The sequence below is a fragment of the Argentina silus genome (assembly GCF_951799395.1).
Source record: "Argentina silus genome assembly, chromosome: 22".
Lineage (NCBI taxonomy): Eukaryota > Metazoa > Chordata > Actinopteri > Argentiniformes > Argentinidae > Argentina > Argentina silus.
This window is the reverse complement of record NC_139676.1, coordinates 7,339,300-7,363,578: the sequence shown is the minus strand read 5'-3', so window position 1 is coordinate 7,363,578 and position 24,279 is coordinate 7,339,300. Positions and strand designations below refer to the sequence as shown.

Below are 24,279 nucleotides of genomic sequence, written 5' to 3'. Positions count from 1 at the left end.
GCTTAACAATAACACAGTCAATAAATACCTTCTTCGCTGCCTTAAAGGCAAAACTCTTATAACCCGAGCTAAGTTCACCTCTAGGGGTGCGTTGTCCTTTCATGAGCAACAGAGATAATAAAACAGGAGGTGAAGACGGCTTGACATAATTTCTTGAAACAGAGTAGCATCATAACAGTAAAATCAAGTGCCTCTTAGGAGTAATATGAACATCATTAGCTTTTTCCTCAGAGCTTCCTCAATCCAATTCCACTGTTTAAATAATTGACACTATAAAACGCCAGATAAGGCATTATCTTTTTGTTTTGTTAAATCCGGGGGTTGGCTAGTGACTCCAAAGGCAAAATTGGCACCTCTTGCGCACTCCGTGTAAACGTGTGACTACAGTGTCAACTAACTCCGTATTTTTGTTCTTTCAGGCTGTTTTTCTTTTTTTTTTTAAACTTTCACAGAAGCAGGGTTCCAAACAGAAAGTTCAGTGCCTGGACATACATTACAATCTGACCATAGTTACAAAGCTTTGAATAGAAAAATTAAGAGCTGCAGAAAAACTGCAACAAGAAAACTCATGGCTTTGAGTAAAACACCCACATCAAGATGAAACATTGAGTGTGAAAAAAGGAGGGAAAAAACACATGGTAAAATTGAAAGGCATAAAGGAAAAAAAAATCCAACAGATTGGTGGCGTTGAGGGGACAAGAGTAAGGATAAAAAACATTATTTCTTGGCTGTTAACAATGTAGCCAATTAACTCATCATTAGGGAGTTGTGTTGTGTGTGTGTGGTCAGGGGGCAGCCGTGAAAGAGAAGTTAGCAGCCAGCTTCACTTTGTTGCGGAGAGCCCGTTTGCCGGGGCTGTCCGTGGACGCCATCTTGAGTGTTGTTAGGGGATGTGGGGGCTTGGTTGCTCCTGTAACCACAGCATCGGGAGGCTGTTTGGCTGTAGTAGGTTGTGGTGCGACGTCACACACGGCAGGGGCAACAACAACAACCACGTCAGCAGCTTCCTCCGGTCGATCACTCTCTGTTAACACACAACGGAAACACAATGAAGAAAAGGCCATTTTGGGCCCCTCCTCCCATGCTTCACTCTAACCTATTGTGCAGGATTTTTTGACACAAAATGGCTCCCGTTGACCAAGGTAGGAGTGACGGTCAGGTGATAAGACACACCCAATAGAGATCCTACAACGATCATATTTTCATTCATTTCCAAGACACCTCACAGCCACTGGAATTCAGCAACGCTGGGACATAACACAGGGTTCTCCCCAAATAATGGAAGAGGGGTGCTGCTTTCAGAGTAGATGAATGATAATGTTTAGTAATGTAATGATAGAGTAATCATATTTGATGGCCAACGACATCGGTGTTAAAAGCAAAAGCGAAATCATCACGTTCCTCAGTTAATTCAGCATTTTAGCTGTCTTTTTTAGTGCATTTTGACATGAACAAAACAAGTTGGTTTTGATAATGCAATCCAATTTGTGCGATGATTCGACTTAAGTGCGCAGATCTCGAGTTAGGATTCCACCCTTTTGAGTGTTTGGAAAAAAGTACTGTATAAATCCATTCAAATTACGATCAATACAAACACTGGTTGTTTGTGCGCTGCCTACCTGGGACCGGAGGGGGGGTCGTCTGCTCCTCGAAGCGGATGAGGTCGGCCTGCTGGAGGAGGACGGGGTCGGGGTACAGCTGGGGGGAGGGCAGGCAGGAGGGTACGGGCCCACACAGCAGGTCCACGGGGGACGTCAGGCACAGCAACTCAGCCTCCACACCTCCACCGCCTGAGAGAGGAGGGAGGGTTAGGAAAAAGGGGAAAAAAACAACAGCTGAAAGACTTGTTTCTGCCTTTTAAAAATGTTTTCGTGGTTTGGCCCTGACCTTGGCTGTAGGTGATTAGCCTTGACAGCTGCGGCCCTGTGGGATCTCCAAAATATGACAACTCAGTATCTAAGGAAGCAACATATATACAGCCAAGGTCAGGGAGCAAAACGTCTCTTTAAATAATCTTGAAAAGGAATAGTGCCAACAACGCAATTTCCCCTGTTTTGACTCCAGATGTGTGTTTAGTTACCTGGGCTGTGAGCTCCAGGCTGTGTGTTGCTGCAGGGGCTGTCTCTCTGGCTCTCCCCAGACTCCTCCTCTGGCTGGGAGCTGTTGGAGGCTGCAGAGCTGGCCCGTGCTGGAGGGAGAGAATGGACCAGGGTGGAGAGGAGAAACTTCAGTTACGTCTACGGCAGATGTACAGTTGTTAATGTTCCAGGAGGGTCATCAGCAAGAATGGTGGTGTGTTTCAAAACAGATAATGTTGTTGGTGTGCATGTGTGTGTATATATAAATAGACAATATTAGCCATTACTAGACATATGCGTGGCCAGGTGTGTTTACCTTTCATATCGTTCTTCAAAACGATAATCCTCTTGTGACCGTGTCCTTTTATCCAGATCACCTGGTCACAAACAAAAACATTAGCATAAAACCTTTACTTCACAGAGCAGTCACTGAAGACCGGTTGTGTTACGGACTAAAAGTGGAACTATGGACGGATTTGGAGCACATTTATTTAATAATAATTATTAATATTATCATCATTTATAAAACAACAATAACCTCAGTGCATAATTTCACAAATAATTTCATCATGTTAGGGTATTTGATGATATCCCAGTGCTCTGGAGTTTGATCGACATGCTGAAAAGCAATCTCACAACTTTGAGGAAAGTGGCCACAGATGAAAATGTAGCCCATTGCTTGACTCAGTCCTGGTCCCGGAGAACCCAGTGGGTCCAGGTGTTTGTCCAATCAGGTGTGAGAGCACCAGGCTGGAACTAATCCATCCTGATCTTCGGGTGTGTCTGCTGAGCTGGGACAGAAGCCTGCAGCACTGCGGTAAAACCGTGAGTCTTTACTTTACTCAACAGTCACTGTAGTTGGGCTACTGTGTTAGGGACTGAAAGTAGAACTAAGCACATGGATTTCACCAGGTTTCATCATGTTGGGGTATTTCGCAACATCCAAGTGATCAGGAGTCTGACCCAAATGTGCTGAAAAGCAGTCTTTCAACTTTTAGTTAATTTCATTTCATTCACTTGGCAGAGGCTATTTGCCTCTAAATTGTGTGACGAATACATAGATTAAAAAGGCTAAAACAATAACAAAAAAACAAAAAACAATATACCAGGATTAGGAGTTGGCATTGAAGAGATTTGTCCCGTAGGGGATAGTGCCGTAGACCCAAAGTAATAATGTTGATAAAAATGACAGGTACGATCATTCTCCCTCTTATTCTATACCTGCGGTACGGCACTGAGCAGCTCATCCAGGCTACCGTAGCCGAAGGTGCGAGGCGTGAGGCTGCGGCCCGTGAACTTGCCGTACGCCCCAGGGAACTCTGTGAGGAAGATCTGGTGGTAGTGGTAGGTGTGGAGCATGGCCCGGACGTTACGGGCAAACTGGTAGAGCCGGGTCAGCCTCACCCTCTCCTCCCCCTGACCGCCATCCTCACCCTCCTCTTCATGGAACAGCTGGGGGGGAGAGGGAGAGGGGGGGAGGGAGAGAGAGAGAGAGAGAGAGAGAAGCCATGAAAGTCTGGTCTACAAACAAAGTCTGGTCATGAAACCGATATTCGGACGAAGAAACGTAGTAACACTTGGTTTCATTCAGAGGTTGTTGTAATGCATCTCAGGCAACTGCAGAGACCGGACTAAGACAATGTCAACCCCCCCCCCCCCCCTTACCACGTAAAGCACTGTGATACTAAAACAACTACTTTATTAAATACTGTACTTCGCAACCCCTGCATTCATCGACCAGGTCTCTCTTGAAAAATAATCTCAATAAAGACTAAGCTGGATAGATAAAGGGTTAAAAATCACACAAATCCCCATACACCTTCACCAGGTAGGGCAACAAAAAAATGCACGTGTGCCAATTTTCATGCTCCCTTTCAAAAGTGAACAATATGGTCTTTTTCTGGAGCTCATCGACTAGACTGATGAGTAACACCTCTATTTAAATGGCGGTACTTCACAAAAAAACACACAACCAAAAAAAACACACGTACCTCCACGAGGTAGGGCAGGCTCTTGAGCAGCTCGCTGAGGGAGAGGAAGCCGTATTCACATGGGTTGAGGACGGTGCCGTGGGCCCTGTGGTAGAGGTGACTCAGCTCCTCCACTGTGACAGAGGCTTGCTCCTCCACCAGGCCCATCAGCAGGGCCAGCAGCTGACACGTCAGGGAGCGCAGGGACTTCCTGTTGATCAGCTGAACCTCACGACCCCCCATACCACTGTCCACCACCTGGGGGGGGGGGGCAGGGACGCACATTTAGTGTTTATGAAGACTTGTTGTTGGTTATTTGTTGTTGTTGTAATATTGCATGTTATTCTTATTCTGATAAATTCATATGCATGTTAATTTAGTCTGTTGGTCGGTTATTGTCTTCACTTAGTGTGCGTATTGTGTGTATATTGTATAGCTTAGTCTCTATATCTTGCACTGCGTCTAGATCTGGTCACGTGTCCTGAACTAGGAAAAGCAACGGCATCTGTCTTATACTGTGGTTCAAACAAACCACTAGGGGGCACTCACCACAACCGCTTTATTTTCATTCAGCCATAGATTTATTTAAGGGGAGGCGGACGGAGGACGAAATCGGAGGACGGGCTCATTGTAATGCATGGAATGGATCGTGTTTGATACCACTCCTCATTCCAATTCCATGCATTACAATGAGTCTGTCCTCCAACTTCTACCTCCACCAGCCTCCGTTGATGCATTTCCAGTGGCTGCATGAATAGAGCCCGGGCCCGTACCTTGACGACGTGGCAGAGTTTATGCAGCAGGGCGGGCAGGGAGCTGGCGTCGTAGTCCTGCAGGCGGAGGCCATAGCCGAAGGTCTTGCTGTACTCGCTGAGCAGCTGGTTGGCCGGCAGGCTGGAGTCTCTCTGGGCACGGAGCAGCTTCACCAGCTGGGCCGCCAGGGCCTTGACACGCTCCACCTCCGTCAGGGTTAACACCTTCTCCTCACCACACTCCAACACCTGGGGAGGGAGATGTGGTCACACACACACACACACAGTAAGGAGTTACCAGGATGGGTTTGGTCTCTAAGTGTGTTTTAATGTTTACTTGCCTGCAGCACAATACATCTTACTAGGGCAGCAAACTTGGTTCTGCAGAGTCTGGCCATTTGTTTTTATATTGATTTTCATTTAATAGCTCAGGGGGGGAAATCAATACCTTCTTTAACTGTTGAGACACAGCAAAAACCAGCAGACCCTGATGTGTGCCGGACTGACCACACACACACACACACACACACACGTCTGAGACCCTCACCATCAGTACGTCAGGGATAGCCTCGAACAGCTCCATAAGCTTGGTGAAGCCGTAGTAGGTGAGCTTGCACTGGCGTCCGAAGTGGTGGTGGTAGGTAGGGATGAACTTGCTGAAGGGCATCCGGCAGTGGGGCTGGTGACGGAGCAGGTCAACCACCTCCTTAGCAAACTGCTTGGTCCGCTCCATCTCCTCTGTAGTACGGTCTGGAGAGGGCACAGACACACACACAGAGTCAGCCATTTTCTTCTTTTGTGTCACTCTCAAGCCTTTGTCTTTTGATAATATGAAATATAATTCTAAACAAAGTACATTTTTGATTTGTACATGTTTATCAGAAAAGCTGGAATTATGCTTTTTTTTTTTATTGAGGGGTTCAAAAGCAGAGTCTCTCCTCAGGGGTTCCAAATCAGAATGGTCGTCCTCTGTACCACACTGTCCATTCCCTTTCCTTGACTGTATAGTCATGGAGGGAGAGACTAAGGGGCCTCGCTGGGCCTGCAAACCATGAATCCTAATAACCATGAATCCTAATAACCCCAACATCTGTTTGTAGGCCCGGCGGGGCCCCTTAATGTCTCCCCGTAGCCCTGCTGTCCTCTGTGCTGAGCAGCCGTTGACCCCTGACCTCTCACCTCTCTTGGGCACAGAGATGATGGTGTCGACGTCCTGATGTGTGATGGTGATGGTGGTGTCAGGGATCTCAGCCAGCAGGTCCATCAGGTCACACATCCCGTAGTCCAGCACTCGCCAGTCTCTGGAGAAACACCTGTCAACAACACACACACACACACACACAGTCAACAACACAAACATCACACACACAAAAACATTCCGTTGGCTTCAATTCCAATGGGGAGGGGGGGGGGGGGGGGGGGGTTCCGGATGTACTGACCAATGGTAGGCCTGCATGAAGTCCTTAATGACCACCTGCTTGCTAGCCTGGAACTTGAGCAGTTTGAGGAGGTCCTGGGTGAAGCGCTTCACCTGGGCACGGTGGGTGAGGGTCAACAAGCGCTTGGTACCCATGCCGAGGATCTGAGATAGATGAGACACGTCAATTAACCGCTCAATTACGCACATAATTGAGCTGTGTAGTTGGTAAATCGGAATTATGATTCATCAAGGTCCCAGACACTTTTTATGTTCCCTGAAGCACTAGCCCAATTAGAGACTGGGAGAAGGGCATTTGGACGGAACAATCCCTTTAGTCTCTCATTACACACTCTGATAGGTTTGAAGCTACAACAACGACAGTGACACATTGAACACAGAAGAGAGTGTGTGTGTGTGTGTGTGTGTGTGTATTTGTGTGTGTGGAGTGTATTCCAGGAAATTGTGTTTCAAAGTGGCGGTGCTTGTGAAGTGAGTAGTGCGTGGCGCCTAAATCCAGGTGATATTTCTTGACAGAGTAGGCTGAATGCAAAAGTGCGTCTTCCTTGCATGCAGAGTAGGGTACTAATGTAACATAGAAAGTGTGTGTGTGTGTGTGTGTGTGTGTGTGTTTTTCGAGGTGTGTGTGGTAACCCTACCTGCAGTACGTGCGGCACGGCCTCCAGCAGCTCGAGCAGTTTGGAGTAGCCGTAGTCGGAGACGCGGCACTGCTTGGCGAAGTGGTGATGGTAGGCTGGGATGAATTTGCTGATGGGCATCATGCAGCAGGGCTGGCTCTTCATCAGGTCGATGATCTCACGGCTGAACTGGATCAGCTGGGGGTTCCCCACCGGGCTCTTGCAGCGCGGCACCCACGGGTCTAACACACACACACACACACACACACACCTTTATTAGGAGCTCACCCCCTTTTCCGACAACCTAGCCAATGCCTGTAGGTCCACAGCAATTTCCTGTGGTGTTTATCTCAGAACAGCCAGGGCACTAAGAGCTCATCACATAACCATTACTGTTATTGCCTCCTTAAACCAAAGTATATAAGATAAGGGTTAAGGTTTTGGGTTATGGTTAAGATAAGGGTTAGGGTAGGGTCGGTCATCCCAAGGATCACATGTTCCGTACCTGCGTTGGGCGCTGGCGGCTTGTTGTGGATCCACTTGATGATCTTGAAGCCGTTCTGGGCCGTGACGATGGTGATGCCAGGGATACAGGTGATCAGGTGCTCCAGGGGGACGCTGCCCTCCACCTGCCCCTCCTCCGCCAACCGCAGCGGGCTGAATTCCGCCGCATAGCACTCTGGGAAACTGGAGGGGAGGGCAACTTAGTAGATCAACATGTTTTAACACGACTTCAGACTTTTAAGGAGCTAGAGAGTTGCCAAATGACCTTGAAGAAATTATTTTGATAACATTTCCTACAACACAAATCTTTCAAGGTACCACTCCCCGCCATAGAGAAATACTAGCAAAAAAAAAAGGGATAAACTGAATAAAAATCAGTCGTGAATTTCAACATCGGGGGTTATGCACACAAGAGTTAGGGGCTGTACACACTACAGGGCAGGCCTAAACCATACTGTGCTGCCTGGTATCAGCAACTATGGTTGATGTGTAACCAGGCCAGCCCAGCACAGCTCAGCTTGGTTGAGCTCTGTAGTGTGAATTAGGGTTGTTACCTGAGCAGGGGCACGGTGCCGTCGTGGGACTGCAGCAGACTGTGGACCTGGGAGGCCAGAGCCTTCAGAGAGACCACCACAAACGGGATCTTGTACGAGTCTGGGTCAAAGTCTGCCTCACTACATGGGGGGATGAGGGAGAACGGGATGACATCAAATCAGGTGCGGAATGAGTCTGGCTTCCCACGAACTTCCCACTGCTGTCAGGACTGCAGAGTCACTACCTTCTACCACCATCTTCTGCCGTAGACTGAAGACCCATCTCTTCAGGCTACATCTCGACTGTCCCTCCTAAAAGACCTCTTCATCCCCACTACCCCCCTGTACAGTTTCTCTACTGTAAATAATTTTTAAAAAGTAATTCTTCTGTCTTCTAGCATTGTGACTGCCAATGGCCCCTGGTCCTGGCATAGATTTGTTTTTCTTATGATAACTGATGTATAACTGATGTATAGATGATTCACTTACTTAAAAAAATGTACCTGTCGTAAGTCGCTTTGGATAAAGGCCTCTGCTAGATGTCAAAAATGTAAGTGTGTGTGTGTGCGTGCGTGTGTCTGTGTGCGCCCATACCTGAAGCATTGCTGTGGGTAGTGATGCCTACAGACAGGCTCGTGATACTCCAGCTCCTCAAACACCACAGGGCTACCGCTGGTGGAGGAGCCCTCCTGGGACTGTGACGACCCCAGGGGGCTCTGCCTGGTCTGGCTACTGGGCAGCAGGCACACCAGCCTGGCCCCACCCTGCTCACGCACCGCCACTACCTCCGGCAGCCTGTAGAGGTCGCTCACCACCAGCTTACGGACAAACCTGGAGGGACGGGGAGACCAGGGGGAGGTAGAGTTCATTAATTAGATTGAGATAGTAATTCTGTCTCTGTATGGGGGACAATTATCACATCTGCCACTGATGGTTAGGTTTGAGTGATGATTAGTTGGGAGAGGCACTCACTTTTTCTCATAGATTTCCGTGAACTTGAAAAGGGGAAGGCAGCTGGCTGGTGCGTCCTGGAGGATAATGCTGATCTCTGAACTGCAGAGTATAGAAAATATACAAATAAGTTATTTCCAACATTCTGCCACGTGCATGTGAGAAAGCCTTTTCCCAACGCGGGAGGGAGCTGCCCTGTATGTACCTGAGCATGACCAGGGACTTGTTGTTGGCGCCGGTGACCAGGGACACGTGGATGCGCTTGCCCCCGATCTTGTAGCGGTGGAGCCCGCTCACGGCACTGATGGCCTGCTGGAGGGACACCATCTGGACTGTGGCCTTCAGCTGGTAGTCTGTGTGGGGACTCAGCTCCACGCCTTTCACCTGGACACACACACACTTACTGTACTGTACACAGCACAGTCTCTACCACACCAACGCTGTAATCACATGATCAATCCAATCTGGTCATAAAACCATTGTCAGTCAAACACATGCATTTGATACTATTCCTCATTCCATGCATTACAATGAGCCTGTCCTCCTATTTCTACCTCCACCAGCCTCCCATTGCACTCACCCTGCCGTGTCTGGAGAAGGTGTCGTGCAGGATCTGCTGCAGCTCCTTGCGGGACATTCTGTAGTCCAGGTTGGCCACCTGGATGTCCGCCCCATCAGAGAAGGGCTCCGGGGGGGCGTCTGGGCAGGGGCTGAGGGGGGGAGGGCCCAACAGGGGGGAGGATCGGCTGGACAGGCAGGGGGACACACTCCTGGAGCAGCAGGGGGGGGAGGGCAGAAGCAATGATAAACAGCCAATCAAGGAGCAGGCTTACACGGTTGAGAGTGTCGTCAAACATAATTTGTTTCAAGAAATCGATTCAACCTCAAAATTGGGGAGTGAGATCACGGGACAAACAAGAGAAATGCAAAGCAGCAATTTGAGGATAGGGAGACGAGACCAAAGGGCATGTAATAGGCGCAACACTCAATACAAAAACTAAACAATAAATGTTATTTAGCTTGTCGTCTGATGAAGGTTGTGAGACCGAAACGTCATGTTTTTAATGTAAGAAATAAAAATGGCTACATTTGTTATATATATATATATATATATTTTTTTTTTACATATATTATAAGGCAGCACTTCTTCTCTCGTTGTTCGAGCACGAAACCCTCCTCCACCACATATGATACGAGTAGTCAGTCATCCAGACACCCTGGGGGTCTCACCTTGAGGACCAGGACCCTTGGGAGAGCACCAGGGGGCTGTAGGTCCTCTGCAGGGTCAGCTTGCTGAAGGCCGACGGCGTGGTGACCTGGAACTCTGCGGAGCCACGCTCCCCACGCTCCACTGGGGAGTTTGTCAGACTGCGAGGGGTGGAACACTCTCTCCTAATAAGGGGAGGGGGGGGGGGGAGGCAAGAGGCAGACATTTGAATGATTCAGACAGAGTCAACTCTCTGAAAACCAACAACTGTTTTTCTAGACTTCCCGTTGTCGATAAATAGAACACAGGGTAGAATTTAGCCAGTTCTTAGTATATTATTATTATTATTATTTTTTTTAAATACAACCCAAACTCAGTGGGAAATGCTGAATGATACGGAAGAACACTCAACGCATTTAGTGCCGAGGGTGAATAAAGTTGCCCAAATTGTCAACATGCCAAGGGCGACTTTATTTGCCAAAATGTATGAAAGATGATGCTTAATTTTGTAGCCAATCAAAGTATTGTTGCTAAGTAAATACCACATAAAACAATTGGCACTGGGGAGTTAATCATTCCGTTTTTAACGAGAGTATTCCCTGTGCTCCTTAACGTACCTCCGGTTGCGGTACATGGACTCCCCTATGAGGCATGGCTTGGGGGGGTGCTGCTGGGGGTTCTCTCCGTTGCTGTGGGGGGGCGAGGAGGCTGGGCGGCCTTTCTCCAGGGGGAAACCTATCTTAGGCTTGGGCTCCAGATCACTCAGCTCCTGGACCAGGGAGGAGGGAGGGGAGGAGACAACCAGAGTGTTAGTGGATAAATACCAGGGGAGGCTGGTGGAGGTAGAAATCGGAGAGGATGGTACCATTCCTCATTCCGTGCATTACAATGAGCTTTGTCCTCCGACTTCAGCCTCCACAGATAAATACTGCATACACCATCTACTCCATGAATAAAACGGACAGTTGGCTTGTCAGTACGGATGGAAACACATGGAGCAACAGGGAAGAGAAATTAATGAAGCTGTGGGGAAGTGTGATTGGAGAATGCGACCAAATACATCTTTTTTTTCTCCATAAAAATGTAAAAGCACCTACTAGGGTGCGTCTCTGGTAGTTAAAGGTGAGGCTCGGGGGGGGGTCGAAATCCATGCACCTCATTTCATGCATTTCAATGAGCCTGCCGAGTTCTACCTCAACCAGCCTCCCCCCGATTGACATTTATGGTTGTTGTGTGTGACCAATTGAATCCCCCCCCCCCCCCCCCCCCCATGAAACTGTTGTTGTATTGAATATCGCCATTCTCCAGTCTTTCCCCCTCAGCTCCATTTCTGTGAGATGCAGACAAAGACAACATTGACTGGCAGGAAAGAGCAGAGAGCAACGCAACAGTGCAAGCAGAACGTTCAGATCGGCATTCTGCAAGGCGCACACAGTACTGCATGACAAACAAGAGAAGCAGGTTAGTTCCATGGAGGGGGACGAACAAGCATTAGAACATTGAATGACGGACGCATGGGACAAAGCAGTAGCTGGAACATTAACGGCTGCGGCTAAATGACACACTGCAAAACATGCACATGCCTGGCAGGAGGGGGCATGCGAAGAGCTGCAGGGCTAGAGGCTAGCACAGGGGTTAGCACATGGGTTAGCACGGGGAGCAGGCACAGACAGGCTGCTGACCTGAGGGGGCTTGGCTGGGGGGCCGCCGGGGAGGGGACCACCACCACCACCACTACTACCCCTCCTGGGGCTGTAGGGCCTCTCGGGCAGAGAGGCGGGGACGGCCTCCCTACACAGGCGGTTAGCACGCCTGTTCCTCCTAGGGGATCGCGGCTTGTCCAGGGGGAGGAAAGAGAAAGAGGACGGGGGGGGGGGGACAGAGGAGGAGGGCTGGGGGTCGGGGCCGCCACCGCCACCACCATCATCTTTGGGGCGGGGGGAAAAGGAGAGGCTGATGCGGTGGCCGTACACGTCCTCGTTCTCCATGCGCTTGCGGGCGCGCTCGGCCGCCTCCTGGCTGCCGAAGCGGAGCACGGCCGTGCCCAAGGACACGCCCTGCACCTTGCCGCCGCAGTTGTCGGACAGGCGGCGCAGCCTGGTGCTCAGGCTCTTCCCGTCGCGGTTGGTGGGGAGGTTGTGTACATAGAGCAGGTTGAAACTGGGCTGGTGGGGGAGGGAGGGAGGCAGGGAGGGAGAGAAAGAAAGAAAGAAGAGAGGCCGCTCTGGGTTTGAGTTTTTGGACCGTTTTGAAATGAATAAGAAGTGGTCCTGTGACAGGTGACGGCATTACACTGTTGTCTGAACGATAATATTCATTTTTGGTTTATCCTTTATTTATACAGGGGAAAGTGTCTCTGCAACCTCTACAAAAATAAAAACATATCTACAACCTGTAGTTCAGAAGGCTGCTTTAGTTGACACTGGTCGAAAAGTCAAGAGATTGAAAAGTACAATTCTGATACCAACAGAGCACCCACAGTAGGTTTTATTGAACATTTCTGTCATTCTAAAATACTAATTCCAACCAAAATAATAATGATGGATAGAACTTTATTTTTCCCCGGGGGGGGGGAGACATCAGGTGTGATCTGCAGCCTACCTGTGATTTGACGGTCCTGAGCGGCAGGTCGGCGGTGATCTCGTCGAAGGCCACGTGGCAGTGGGCGTGCTGCAGCAGGGCGTCGGACGTCTGGCTCTTGTGGACCAGGATCACCTGGAAACCATGACGATGGCGGAGGTCACTCAGCTCGCTGGCAAAGTTCACGTCACCTGCAGACAGTCAGTACAATGTAAGTTGAAATGTAAGATACAAAATATTTCAGCAATGTAACAAGAAAAGACTAATATATATGAAATAAATCGAGTAAATAAAAAGTTTGAATTAGTGAGGCAGCCCTCACCAGAGACCAGCACCACGGTGGCAGGGGCCGTGTGCGTTTCTGCGAACCGCCGAATGCTCTGGCGAAGCTTGTCGTCCGCGGCGTTCTTGGCTGTAGCGTTAATGTGCGCTACGGTCACCTGGAGAAATCACATGACCAAAAGACTATAGGACACACCCCTTATACAGACTATAGGACACACCCCTTATACAGACTATAGGACACACCCCTTAGTCGAAAATGTGCCCCTCCCCGGCCTGCATCGAGTGAAAGTCTGGTCCATTCCCAAACGGCATCGATTGAAAGTCTCGTCTTTCCCCAACTTGCATCGAGTGAAAGTCTGGCCCTCCCTCAACCTGCATCTGTTGAAGGTCTGGCCCTTCCCCGACCTGCATCTATACCTGCGCAGGGTACTTAGAACTATTATGGACGAGCAAGGGTCACGTGGATACAGAGGGATTGCTGGTAGGGGACATTGGCGTGGGAAGCTGGCGCCATCTAGTGGCCTTAGCCTGGAAGTATCTGGGGGAGCTGAGAGCTCGGCTCAGGGGAGAATTGAGGACAGAATTAAGAAGGTTATTGAGCCGGAGGCTGGGGGTATACAGACTATAGGACACACCTCTTATACACAGTAAGATACACTCCTCATACAGACTATAAGACACGGCTCTAGGTTCCTCCTCTTAGATATTCTCCTCCAATGACTTATGAGGTCGACTCCGGCGGAGGACGGAGGAGAGGACGCGAGGAGTCGTGATCCTAACAAGTGGGAAAAGGCTCTATACAGACTAGTGAGCAGAGGCGACACCTGGTTGATCATCTATTTTTCGTTTTATCTAACTTCAAGGTAATGACTGAGGTTATGGAGATCATCCGCAGTGTGGTTCCGTTACCTGGCAGTTGTTGAGCTCCTGAATGACGGCCTTGTTCTCCTTGCTGATGTCACAGACGCACATGAACTCGGCCTCGCGGTGGCCCTGGAAGAAGCGGCTGCGGAGGCGCTGGACGATGGCGGCGGCGGAGCGACCACTGGGGACGCAGCAGTTCTCTATGTCCCAGAACACGCCCACAGGCGGGATGTTCTCTGGACCACCGCCCTCGGGAGAACCTGCCGGAACATGAGGTTACTGATTTACTTCTATTGTTAGATTAACTTGATTGTTATAAATTCCTGCACTTTTGCACACAAGTTCGGTCCTCTTTTAACCCGTTTTATTTTCTCTCCTTTTATGTGAAGCGCTTTGTAACCTGCTTTGGAAAAGTGCTATTATTACTGAAGTTATTAAATCATCCCAATAAATCTTTATTATAAACAACACGAAATAACAAATACATAATAGTTTGGCTAAATAGGTGTTGACAACTTGTTGGTAACACTCAACCTTTCAAACGGTAACAACAGACTACTGTTATAATAATCCAATTAATACTTCAGATAGGAGGGTCAACAAAATGCCTCACATCTTAGAAGCAATTCCATCCTAACTTAGTACAGAACATTTGACTGACCGTATTTGGTCCCAGATTTGCCCAGGCTGGTCCCCAGCAGTAGCAGCCCATCCGAGGACGTCCCACAGCCGTTGCACATGGGGATGGGCACGGGGGCGGACAGGGTGGGGGGGAGGTTGGGCCACACCTGGTCTGGGTCTGCCAAACCTCTCACAGGCTGAGAAGGGTGTGGCAAGAACAAAGACCAGCTCATTAACAGCACCCCACAATCACCAACACGCATCTTATCGGCTGTATCAGCAACGAACCATGCAATCACCATCATCTCAGACTCATCCACTACTCAGTCGCCTTACGGTGGCCTAGACATGTTGATTCAAATGACCGCTGCTGCACATTCATTTGTGTCAACATTTTGTACAAGTCAACGTTTTGCAAGACATATCTACTATCGGGCTGCAACGATTATATGAATCAATGAAAATTGACTCTGTCGAAATACGTAACGAAATACTAGTTGTACAGTGTCATGATTCTATATATTCAATATTTGACAGATTACACTACTACAAAATTAGTAATTAGTAAAAAAGTCATTATTGCATTTTAATTTCAGTCATTTAGTCGATGATTTTATCCAAAGTAAGTACATTTGTCTAAGTAAGTGAATCAACTATACATCAGTCAGTAAGTAAAAAAAGGAAAACAACTTTTTTTTTGCAGCCCGATTTCTACTACATGTTATATAACAGCCACAGTGAACAAAGAGAATACAACCAACCTTGGTCAAACATTCCCGGCAGTAGTGCGTCCCCTTCAAACAAACCGTGCGTTGTACATTGAGGTGCATGGGGTGGTTAGAGCAAAAGTGGGCCGTAGTGGCTGTGTGGTCACCGTGTGTTGCTGTGACTCGCTGGCTCCCCCTGATGGCGGGGCTGTAGTATCCAGAGGAGGCCAGACAGCCGCCGTGCAGGGGGGCCGCCAGAGGAGTCGAGGAGGGGGGAATGAGTTTAGTCTGACTGTAGGGTAAAGGTGCTGAGGCGTAGGTGTGGTGGAGGGGCCGTAGGAGCCCCCCTGTACAGCAGGGGAGGTGTGAGTGAGAGGACAGGGGCTGGGAGGTGGTGGCCACAGAGGGCATCTGGAGCTTGTAGCCTCCGGAGCTGTGGAGGGAGCTGAGGGCGTCCCCTCCACCTACGTGCCCAGGGAAAGAGTGTGTAAGGAGGGATGGGGCCATCTGACAGGCCCCTACTACCCTGCTACTAGTGGCTTCCTGAGAGCTGGAAGGGAGATAGAGTGAAACAGTGCTACTGCTGCCACCGCCACCAATAGCACTACTATTTAAAGCAGTGCTGTGAACGCCACTAGGCCTACTACTTCCACCGACAGCACCCCCATAACCACCCATGGTGCAGTGCTGGAGCTGTAAGCTCCCCTCACAATGAGTGCACATGCTTACTTTGGGACTACCCCCCTGTTGTTGTTGGAGGGAATCTTGCTGCTGCTGCTGCAGACAGGGAGGGGGTAGAGGGAGGGGGGCCAGGGGGAAGGGTTGCGAGGAGGAGAGGGAGGAGGCATGGTGCGGAGGAGGGGGGACATCTTTCAGCTCCAACACTGGCTTTCTGCTGTCCATGTAATCGTTCTGGGAAAGAGGAAAGTTGACTTTAAAGGGACTGGTTTCACGGACACAGATTAATCCTAGACTAAAATGCATCTTTTCTATTAAAATCGTTAATTAGTACAGAACTAGGCTTCATCTGTGTCTGGAAAACGGGCCCTAAATCACAGAAACATGTCGTTTTTGTGAATACATAGGAAGGACAATGTCTCTCTCAGTTGGTAAGACCACGTAAAACTCAAGACAATTGGACAAAGAGGTACAAACTAGCCCAGTTACAGGCACTGATACCAATTTATGAGAGGAGTTCCTGTGTCTGCCAGTCACAACATGACAGACAACAGCCAGGGGGAGGCTTTACGATATGCAATAATCAGGGTCATTAAAGAACAGTTTACAGCCTATTATACAATCCTGGCCGAACAAGTCTACATGGTATAATCGATTCCCTCTGGAGCAATCAAAGGCCTTTAGACTGTCAACGCTTCATTGAAACTGCCACGTCCCATGAGATATTACTTGTATGTTTTTTTTGTTTGCTTTTTTACCTCTCTCTGGGTGAACAGGTGCATTCCTACTAGCCTACAATTTGTTAGACCCACCAGTACTTCTGCATTACAACTTGAAGGTTATGGATTGCAAAAATAGTTTGCATCCCAGTGACACAAGCCCCCCCCCCCCCCCCAGTTCATGATGTTCCTTAGTCCTCTAGATTTGTGATAGAAGGGCTATATAAATGAAATGCATGCTTTGACGAAAGAGCTCCCTCCGAAACACGTCAGCAAATTAAACATCTTTAAAGGGATCAAGTTTCTGTCCTCTTTTCTTAATATATACACTTCATATCCGACCCCTCCTGCGGTCCAACTGAAATTACTAAAACTCTGAATTCTGAGCACCAGCACTTTTCAGCAATCTAGCAGCATGAATAAAATGCATTATTATTATTATTATTATTATTAGATCTACCCACTTGTTTTTCTGTGTAAGGGGCGGTTTTCTCGTAGGCAGAGAAGCAATCTGTGAGATTCCATAGGCGGGTTGAAGTCTCTCTCTCTGGGTGACTGAGCCATGGGAAGGGCCTAGAACTGCATATTGATCTGTCTTTTCCCAGTCCTTCCATCATAGAACCTTGCAGGGCCTTTCACCATTCTTTCATCTCTCTTCCTTCTCATGCTTCCCTGAAGGAGAGAACAGAGGACGCCTATGTTTGTAAACATAGGTCTGTTGTTGCGTCCCTACTGTCTTACAAGTTGTTGGTCAGCCGGCACCTCTGCATTGCAACTTGAAGGTTTCAAGAAGGATGACAAAATAGTTCGCATCCCAGTGATGCAAACCCCTAAATTCATGAGTTTCGTTAGTAGACTGTAACTTTCATTTCATATCAACGTCTCCAATGACATGCGTGAATAACAAAAGGAAAATCAGGAGGAAATCGAAAGCTAATATTGTGCATTTTACGAATAAAATCAACTTGTAGCTTATATATTTATATTTACATTTCACACCGGCTCACGTTGGGTAAACCAGCTATACAAATGCAGAAGCCTATGAAGCTCGTGTAATTGCGTGTATATACGACTACGTGACGGTTGTAGAACTACTAGTAGGCTACGCAGCTAGCTATCCAGTGTTTGGTACGCGCTTATATTGTTGTGGTAAAAACACCACTTTAGCTAAATGTCAGTGGGTATCTTACCAGCTAATGCAAAGGACGTATTGTCCTTGAATTATTTACACACAGAAAACCATTGACTGACACCGTTCCCGTTTATAAACATTAGATGCAATTTGTCAACTGGCTAATGCTAACTGATTGACTATTGTTGTTGAGCTAGTTAGCCACATGCTATGTATTTCATGCAGTTGTTGCAATTGCTGGCTAGTCAGCTAGTGTTAGTCAGGTACGACTACGTATATTCTATTTGCTGTAGCTAGTCATTTTTGAATGGGATATTAATCAGGTTATTTCTTTCCTACCTACCTGGCTTCCTTTCTTCACACCTCCCTCCAACTTGTTTTCCCCTTTCTGTCTCCTAGAAGCCGGACCCCTTTTCTAACCAGAGATTTGCCTCAAACGACATCGCTACTGTCGCAAATGTACACACAGCCCCCTAGTTCAAGTTCAAACCTCATGAATGGTTCAAACAAGCTCAACATGAGAAGAGATATTTGAGACATACAGTGTGCCTTACAGTAGTATGTGACAAAATAGCATTTAGCTATCAATATGCAAGGCTAACCTGAAAACATAATTAATGTGCTCGCCTTGGATAAAAGAACAGCTATCACATTTCATAAAGACAATTTCCCGCCAGGCGAGTTGCACACAATATTGTAGAACTTTCCAGACAGTCATTTAAATCTGATGAATTTTGTCATGAGATTATTCACATTTTCATGTCTATCTCTGTGTTTGGTCAATAAAATGCCATAACTGATACTTGAATCAAAAAGTGTCAGTTGCCCTTCTGAACTGTCTGGGGGAGTGGCCCAGTACTCCCGCAGCAATCGATTGGTCCAAATACCTGTAGATTTTAGCGTCATCGAACCATCGACCAATGGCGCGTAGTAAACGGGGCAAGTGTAATCGTTTGGATTTAGCTAGCTGCTAGCCGAAAGCGACGCATTTGTCTTAAACACAATGCTGTTGCCTTGATATCCCAATGCTGTGTTGTTGTGCTTTCCCACATGCAGGTAAGCATCTGTTTTGCAGTTCAGTATCTTGACAAAGCTCTACGATCGCCTATCGCACAAAGTTTGTACTTGTGTGGGTGTCATCACGGTAGCTCACTGTGTTGCTAACCCCAGCTAGTTAAACTGTCTGTTATTGTTGCTGCATCAATGAAACTAGCCAGCAAACTTGTTGTGTGCTGCCTGATATATCGCAGTTTTGCTAGCTAAGTATTTTACACCAGTGGAGATTCATAAGCATAATACACCTGACATGATGTGGCATTCCCTGAGACAAAATAGCAAGCAGTGTGTATGCAAATCATACAGTGCCATATGGAAGTTGATGTGGCATTCTCCTACAGATTTGTTTTAGGTGCTGTGAAACCATACCGTCAGCTGTAAAGACATGGGAGAACCTAATACAACAAGGTTTGCGTCCATTCAAGAAGAACTGTGTTTCTGGAAAGAGGAAGCAGAAAAACACCAGCAGAGGTAAGGAATTCCGTCAATGTCTGGATTTCTGCCAAGCACATGTAGCGGAGGTGATTTGTAAGCACATTCTTGTGATGAGGTAGCCCTGCCTGAGACCTATAAACTCAAGTGTCTCCCTCAGACCTTGAGGATGTCCTCTTGGCTTAATGGTAGAGATGCTTGAGTCTTCCACGTGGGAGACCAGGGTTCAAATTCCGCCAGTAACACACAGATCAGGGAATCAACTTCACCTTAGCTTTGTTGAACTGTTGGACATCTTTGACTGATGTGTGTGTCTGTGTCTTCAGGGCTGAGGAGTCTCAAGAGGAGCTGCAAGAGTTTCAGCAGATGAGTCGAGACTATGAGGCGGAGCTTGAGACGGAACTGAAGCAAACTGAGGCACGGAACAGAGAACTGCTGTCCAACAACAATCGCCTGCGCATGGAACTGGAGAGCATCAAGGTAGAACACAAACACACACACATCATGGCCACCACCATCACCAGAGGCCAGCCATGGAGCAGCTGGCTGTTATTTTTGCTCTTTGTGTCCAGAGAGAGGCAGAAGTTAATAGAACTAGTGAATGCCAATAAAATGTAATTGCCAATAATACATGAAAGTAATAATAATACAAAGTTCTAAAATGACTTATTATTAAGGAATAATTTATTGCCTCGTTGTCTATTTGTTGTGATATTGCAGGAGAAGTTTGAGGCCCAGCATTCAGAAGCGTTCAGGCAGATCTCCGGACTAGAGGTGGACCTGGCTGAGACTACGGCGGTCCGAGACCACCTCCAGAAGTACATCAGAGAGCTGGAGCAGTCCAACGATGACTTGGAAAGGGCAAAGAGGTCAGTCCGGATGCTTTGATCTTCCCTGGGTTATGTGACAGAAATGAAGTTATTCAATATTTTTGTCAGCCTGTCTAAATAAATAAAAACCCTAAGTGAGATTTATGTTGTATGTTGAAGAGGGACTTCACACAAACTATTAGCAAACATTCTAGATGCTTTATCATATCTACAGTATGTAATGCCAGTCCACACCCATAGACATAGCACATGGATAGAACGCTAGCGACAATGTGATTGTCCCGTCCTTCCTTGCATATAGCAACTGTCTTTTGGTCAGGTGCAATATAGGCAATAATGAGCCAGTTTGTTGTGTATGGTGACTAATGATGATGACGATTTTATGTTTTATCTAATTGGTGATGGTGAAGACAAATGTCCATCCCTGGATGGACAATAACACAGTTTCTAATCTAATCATGTATGTCTTGTCTTTCCCTCCCTGCCATCTCCCAGGGCGACCATCATGTCCCTGGAGGACTTTGAGGGGCGGATGAACCATGTGATTGAGAGGAACGCCTTCCTGGAGGGCGAGCTCGACGAGAAGGAGAATCTGCTGGAGTCTGTCCAGAGGCTCAAGGACGAAGCCAGAGGTGAGCGCCGGCCAGAGAACTTGAGCATCTAATGTTACAACAACAACAACCGCTGCTCTCTCGGTATAGTTTTACACTCCAACCAGCCTCTCTGTTAAAGGATGAGTCATCTGATGGTTGATTGACAATTGTCTGAGGAGATGACAACAACATGGCCCTGTTCGAGTACTTTCAAAATGCACCCTTCTTTCCTTCCTTGAGGAAATAACTGATCGAAAGTGATTGGACTGGTCAAAGCAAGATTTTCATTGCTTGTTTCCACCAATCAAGGCATGTCAGTTCAGTGATTTATACATGGAAGGAAAGAAAGACAGGCGGTTAACCAAGGTCCCGACTCCCGAATCGTAAAAGATCCCATGGCACTTATCGCAAGAGTAGGCATTAACGTGTCACCCTCTGCTTTCAGTTGGCTCATTCATGCCCTCTCCTCCCCCCTGCGACTATTCCCCAGGTTGTTGCTGCTGCAAATGAGAATGTACTCTCAGTCACCGTTCATACTGCTAGCTTGGATGAATGTTATCCATTATGGATGGCTGATATGCTGCGTCTGCTCTTCCTGTGGTTTCGGGCAGATCTACGGCATGAACTTGCCGTACAACAGAAGACGGAGCGACGCCCGTCCAGCAGCCTCAGCAAGGAGACGGACCGGACCGAACCACTCTCACGACCCACTTCTGGATACCCCTCCCTCCCTTCCACCCCCTCCAAGCCACTTGGTACATTCTCAACGCCCCTGCCATCCAGTGCCTGGCGAGGTGAGCCCAAAATGACTCAAATTTTAGGGGGAAATATTAGTCAATGCTTTACTTTTGTTTCTACTGTTCTCTAAGGCTGTGATTCAACTTAATGAGTTGATATCAGGGATGGCATGCTGGTTAAGATAAGGAGACTTGATAGCTGTGCTTTGTAGCTGTACCATGTCCAAACGAAACCAAAACAACACAAAGTTAGGCTCGGGCCTAGTGTCAGGACATAAATAAAACATTATTTGTTTTATTATCCTTTATTTCTCTAGGGGAGTCTCTCTGAGACCAGGGTCTCTTTTTCAAAGGCAAGAGAAACAAAAAAAACAAAAGCAAAACAACAAAGACATTTCCAAATTAATAAATAAATACTGTTAATAATGTTGAGTTTCGGTTGTATTTTGTGACAGAACTCAACGCAGTGATATTAGTAGCTGTAATGTTGTGTTACAGTACGTGCTTGTGTCTGCAGGTGACGGCCTAACGGGGACACCACTCACAACGTCGGCACGCATATCTGCTCTCAACATCGTCGGGGAGCTCCTGAGGAAAGTCGGGGTAAGAGACACCAAACTGTGTAGATTACAGAACAACGTCATAGGAGCTGCTGTATGAATGACCCCCCCCCCCCCCAATACCATAACATCAACCAACTCAGGTCTCGCATAACGCCTCCTCAGAGTTATAAACACTAGAGGGTGCACCCCCTAACTTAACTGTGATTATATGACTGAAAAGAAAACAATGTGCCTACTTTTTGCATCTCTGTGTCTCCTATATGAACTCCTCATAGACATTAACAAATTAACTACATTTTTATCGTTCCAGAACCTGGAGTCCAAGTTGGCGTCTTGTCGGGACTTTGTGTACGACACCGGGACCAACAGACCGTCCCTCCAGGCTGCACCTAGCACTCCTTTGGCTCTAGAGGGCGGTACTGAGCTGCAGGCCAGTAGCATGACTCCACCCCCACAGTACGAGAGGTGAGTGGATCTCTACGATGGTAGAGCGTGGTTCAGTTGGTGGAGAATTGTGCTACTTGTGCACGAAGGTTGTGGGTTTGACTCCTGCTGGGACCATATATACACAAAAAATGAATGCACTTTAGAACCAGTGATAATCATTCTATGTCTTCTCAAGTCGGTGCGTTCCTTAATCCTTATGTCCGTTCTATTTTCCAGTTTGGTGAAGCGGCTAGAGTTCGGACCAGCGCCTCCCCGAGGCCTCTCCCAGGGCGCCCAGTCTCCACAGGGGGGAGTCAAGATCCTGCTATGAGCGAGCGACCCCTCCCCCCCTCCCCCTCTCCTCCCAGCCTACTCAAGACTTTATCAGCAGGGCTTGAATCTGTGTCTCAGTGTCTCACTACACACCCAACCCACTGCCCCTCCCCCCTACCTGAGAACTTCAACCCCCCCCCTCAAAAAAATCACTGCATGGACCCTGCTCTGCTGATGCTAAGAACTCTATCAAACGCTTTGCTACAAGCTTTTATCAAGTGTGTATATATGGAGGATACTTTGACCGTGTTGCTGCACGCCCTCCCCAGCCCTATTTCTCTGTGCCTCTACCCCCCCCCCCCCCCCCCCAACACACAAACGCACACTTTTTGTACCCAAGTTTGCTGAATTACGATTCTCTCTACCCCCCCGAAGTGTACACTCATTCGCTCTCCCTTATGGATTTCTATATATGTGATTGGTCTATGAAATATGGTCGTCCTATAGTCCATGCTATGCATATTCCAATGTGTTGAGTACACGAGGGTGAGTGAACGAATGCACACTTGGAGGTGAAAGGCGGAGAGTTGGAATCCAGCCTGAAAGATATCTCACTCCATCACGGTGTGCCAACAACGAAGGTGATGTTGGTTAGGAGTTGGCGTTAGCATTTAGCCGTTGCTGCCTTTATCAATGTATTACCTCCTTATCTGTGTCTCGCCTCGTCGTTATTCTCTAGGGGTGGAGTCCTAACTCGAGGTCCTACGGGGCGTAACTCAGACATTTTGCGCAAAATGTGCATCGATGTCAATAGGAAATGTGTGCGACGATTGGAGTTACTGTACGGTTACTGCATGCGGGTCTCGAGTTCGGATTCCACCCTAAGTATTCCCTTTCATCGCACAGGCTTAAGTTCATAAGCCCCTAAGGCATATGCTTATAGGCTTCGGTGTGTGAGAAATGTTGGAGATGGTAGGTTAGACTAGCTTTAACGTTTGGAGAATGTGTGTATTCTTTCCTCACGGTATGTAATTGTAATCTGCTGTAAACAAATGAGAGAGAGTGTGAGGTACTATTTTTACAGGTGGAAGTTGGAGGTAAAAGCAATAGAATGGATTTACTATGTGGATATAGTTCTCTCCTCGACCTGGTAACTTGAAAATGTAATCTGTGCCTAAAGCATGGATTACGCTGTCTTGCATTAGCAGAGTGTTTAATAAGACTGGCGAGAGGACAGGTGTAGAAGAAACAGAAAGTACACAGTCATACTTCCAAACATCTCCAATGTAGGTTTTATTTAAAATCTTTATTTCCTTTTTCCTTCTTTTTTTTGTTTTATGTTGCCATCTCTTTAGTGTTTGTGTTTTCAGGGTTTTTAAAAAAAAAAAAAAGAAAAAATGTTTTTGATGTTTAGTGTGTTTTTTTTTTTATATACATGTTTTGAGTTGTGAATTTAGGAGGTTCCACTGCACTGCTGAATGTATTGAGAATAATGTCTCTGATAGATAGCTTTGGTTCAGTCTGAGCAGTTTAGACTTCCTTACAAATCAGGGAGTTATTAAATATGATGAAACAGCAATAATAAATATGAATAGATTTCAAAGAAAAGCACAGTTCATACTAGACATATACAATATATTTCAGAAACTATTATCAAAGTACCTGCTCTGCCTTCAATGATGATATGAGATGACATTTGAATGGTGGAAGCATAGATGTAGAACAACTGTTCT

At 47.3% G+C, this 24,279-nt stretch overlaps 2 protein-coding genes across 4 annotated transcripts; one reads left to right on the top strand and one right to left on the bottom strand.

Moving 5' to 3' along the window:
* Positions 1 to 362: 362 nt before the first annotated feature.
* marf1 (meiosis regulator and mRNA stability factor 1) lies at positions 363 to 18,039 on the bottom strand. 3 transcript variants are annotated; one of them, XM_083693558.1, is made up of 28 exons: positions 17,976 to 18,039; positions 16,969 to 17,176; positions 15,162 to 16,019; positions 14,441 to 14,597; positions 13,825 to 14,039; positions 12,953 to 13,070; positions 12,652 to 12,821; positions 11,733 to 12,215; positions 10,668 to 10,819; positions 10,074 to 10,235; positions 9,424 to 9,613; positions 9,049 to 9,227; positions 8,865 to 8,945; positions 8,487 to 8,723; positions 7,914 to 8,033; positions 7,361 to 7,542; positions 6,877 to 7,097; positions 6,240 to 6,382; positions 5,980 to 6,113; positions 5,348 to 5,550; positions 4,822 to 5,049; positions 4,070 to 4,306; positions 3,300 to 3,530; positions 2,395 to 2,455; positions 2,081 to 2,188; positions 1,888 to 1,956; positions 1,620 to 1,790; positions 363 to 1,024 (listed from the first exon to the last, which is right to left on the bottom strand). In XM_083693558.1, the coding sequence occupies exons 2-28, from the start codon at positions 17,119 to 17,121 to the stop codon at positions 786 to 788; spliced, it is 5,502 nt and encodes a 1,833-aa protein (XP_083549684.1). In that variant the 5' UTR covers positions 17,122 to 17,176; positions 17,976 to 18,039; the 3' UTR covers positions 363 to 785. The 3 variants fall into 3 exon arrangements, with proteins under 3 accessions (XP_083549684.1, XP_083549685.1, XP_083549686.1); XM_083693559.1 differs by having other exon boundaries at positions 17,980 to 17,994; XM_083693560.1 differs by lacking the exon at positions 1,888 to 1,956.
* A 1,000-nt stretch (positions 18,040 to 19,039) lies between these two features.
* On the top strand, positions 19,040 to 22,615 carry LOC310821401 (nuclear distribution protein nudE homolog 1-A-like). Its single transcript, XM_083693429.1, has 8 exons — positions 19,040 to 19,163; positions 19,451 to 19,604; positions 19,845 to 19,993; positions 20,450 to 20,586; positions 21,159 to 21,341; positions 21,802 to 21,887; positions 22,158 to 22,312; positions 22,511 to 22,615. Exons 1-8 carry the CDS (start codon positions 19,078 to 19,080, stop codon positions 22,602 to 22,604), a joined length of 1,044 nt encoding a protein of 347 aa, XP_083549555.1. The 5' UTR covers positions 19,040 to 19,077; the 3' UTR covers positions 22,605 to 22,615.
* Positions 22,616 to 24,279: the final 1,664 nt, after the last annotated feature.

Coding starts and splice junctions, on each gene's coding strand:
- marf1 (XM_083693558.1), bottom strand. CDS start 17,121: ATGATGGAAGGACTGGGAAAAGACAGATCAATATGCAGTTCTAGGCCC. Junction 7,543..7,913: donor GGCACCGTGCCCCTGCTCAG/GTAACAACCCTA, acceptor CCTCCCCTCCAG/TTTCCCAGAGTGCTATGCGG. Junction 4,307..4,821: donor AACTCTGCCACGTCGTCAAG/GTACGGGCCCGG, acceptor CCCCCCCCCCAG/GTGGTGGACAGTGGTATGGG.
- LOC310821401 (XM_083693429.1), top strand. CDS start 19,078: ATGGGAGAACCTAATACAACAAGGTTTGCGTCCATTCAAGAAGAACTG. Junction 19,994..20,449: donor GACTTGGAAAGGGCAAAGAG/GTCAGTCCGGAT, acceptor GCCATCTCCCAG/GGCGACCATCATGTCCCTGG. Junction 21,888..22,157: donor AGCTCCTGAGGAAAGTCGGG/GTAAGAGACACC, acceptor TTATCGTTCCAG/AACCTGGAGTCCAAGTTGGC.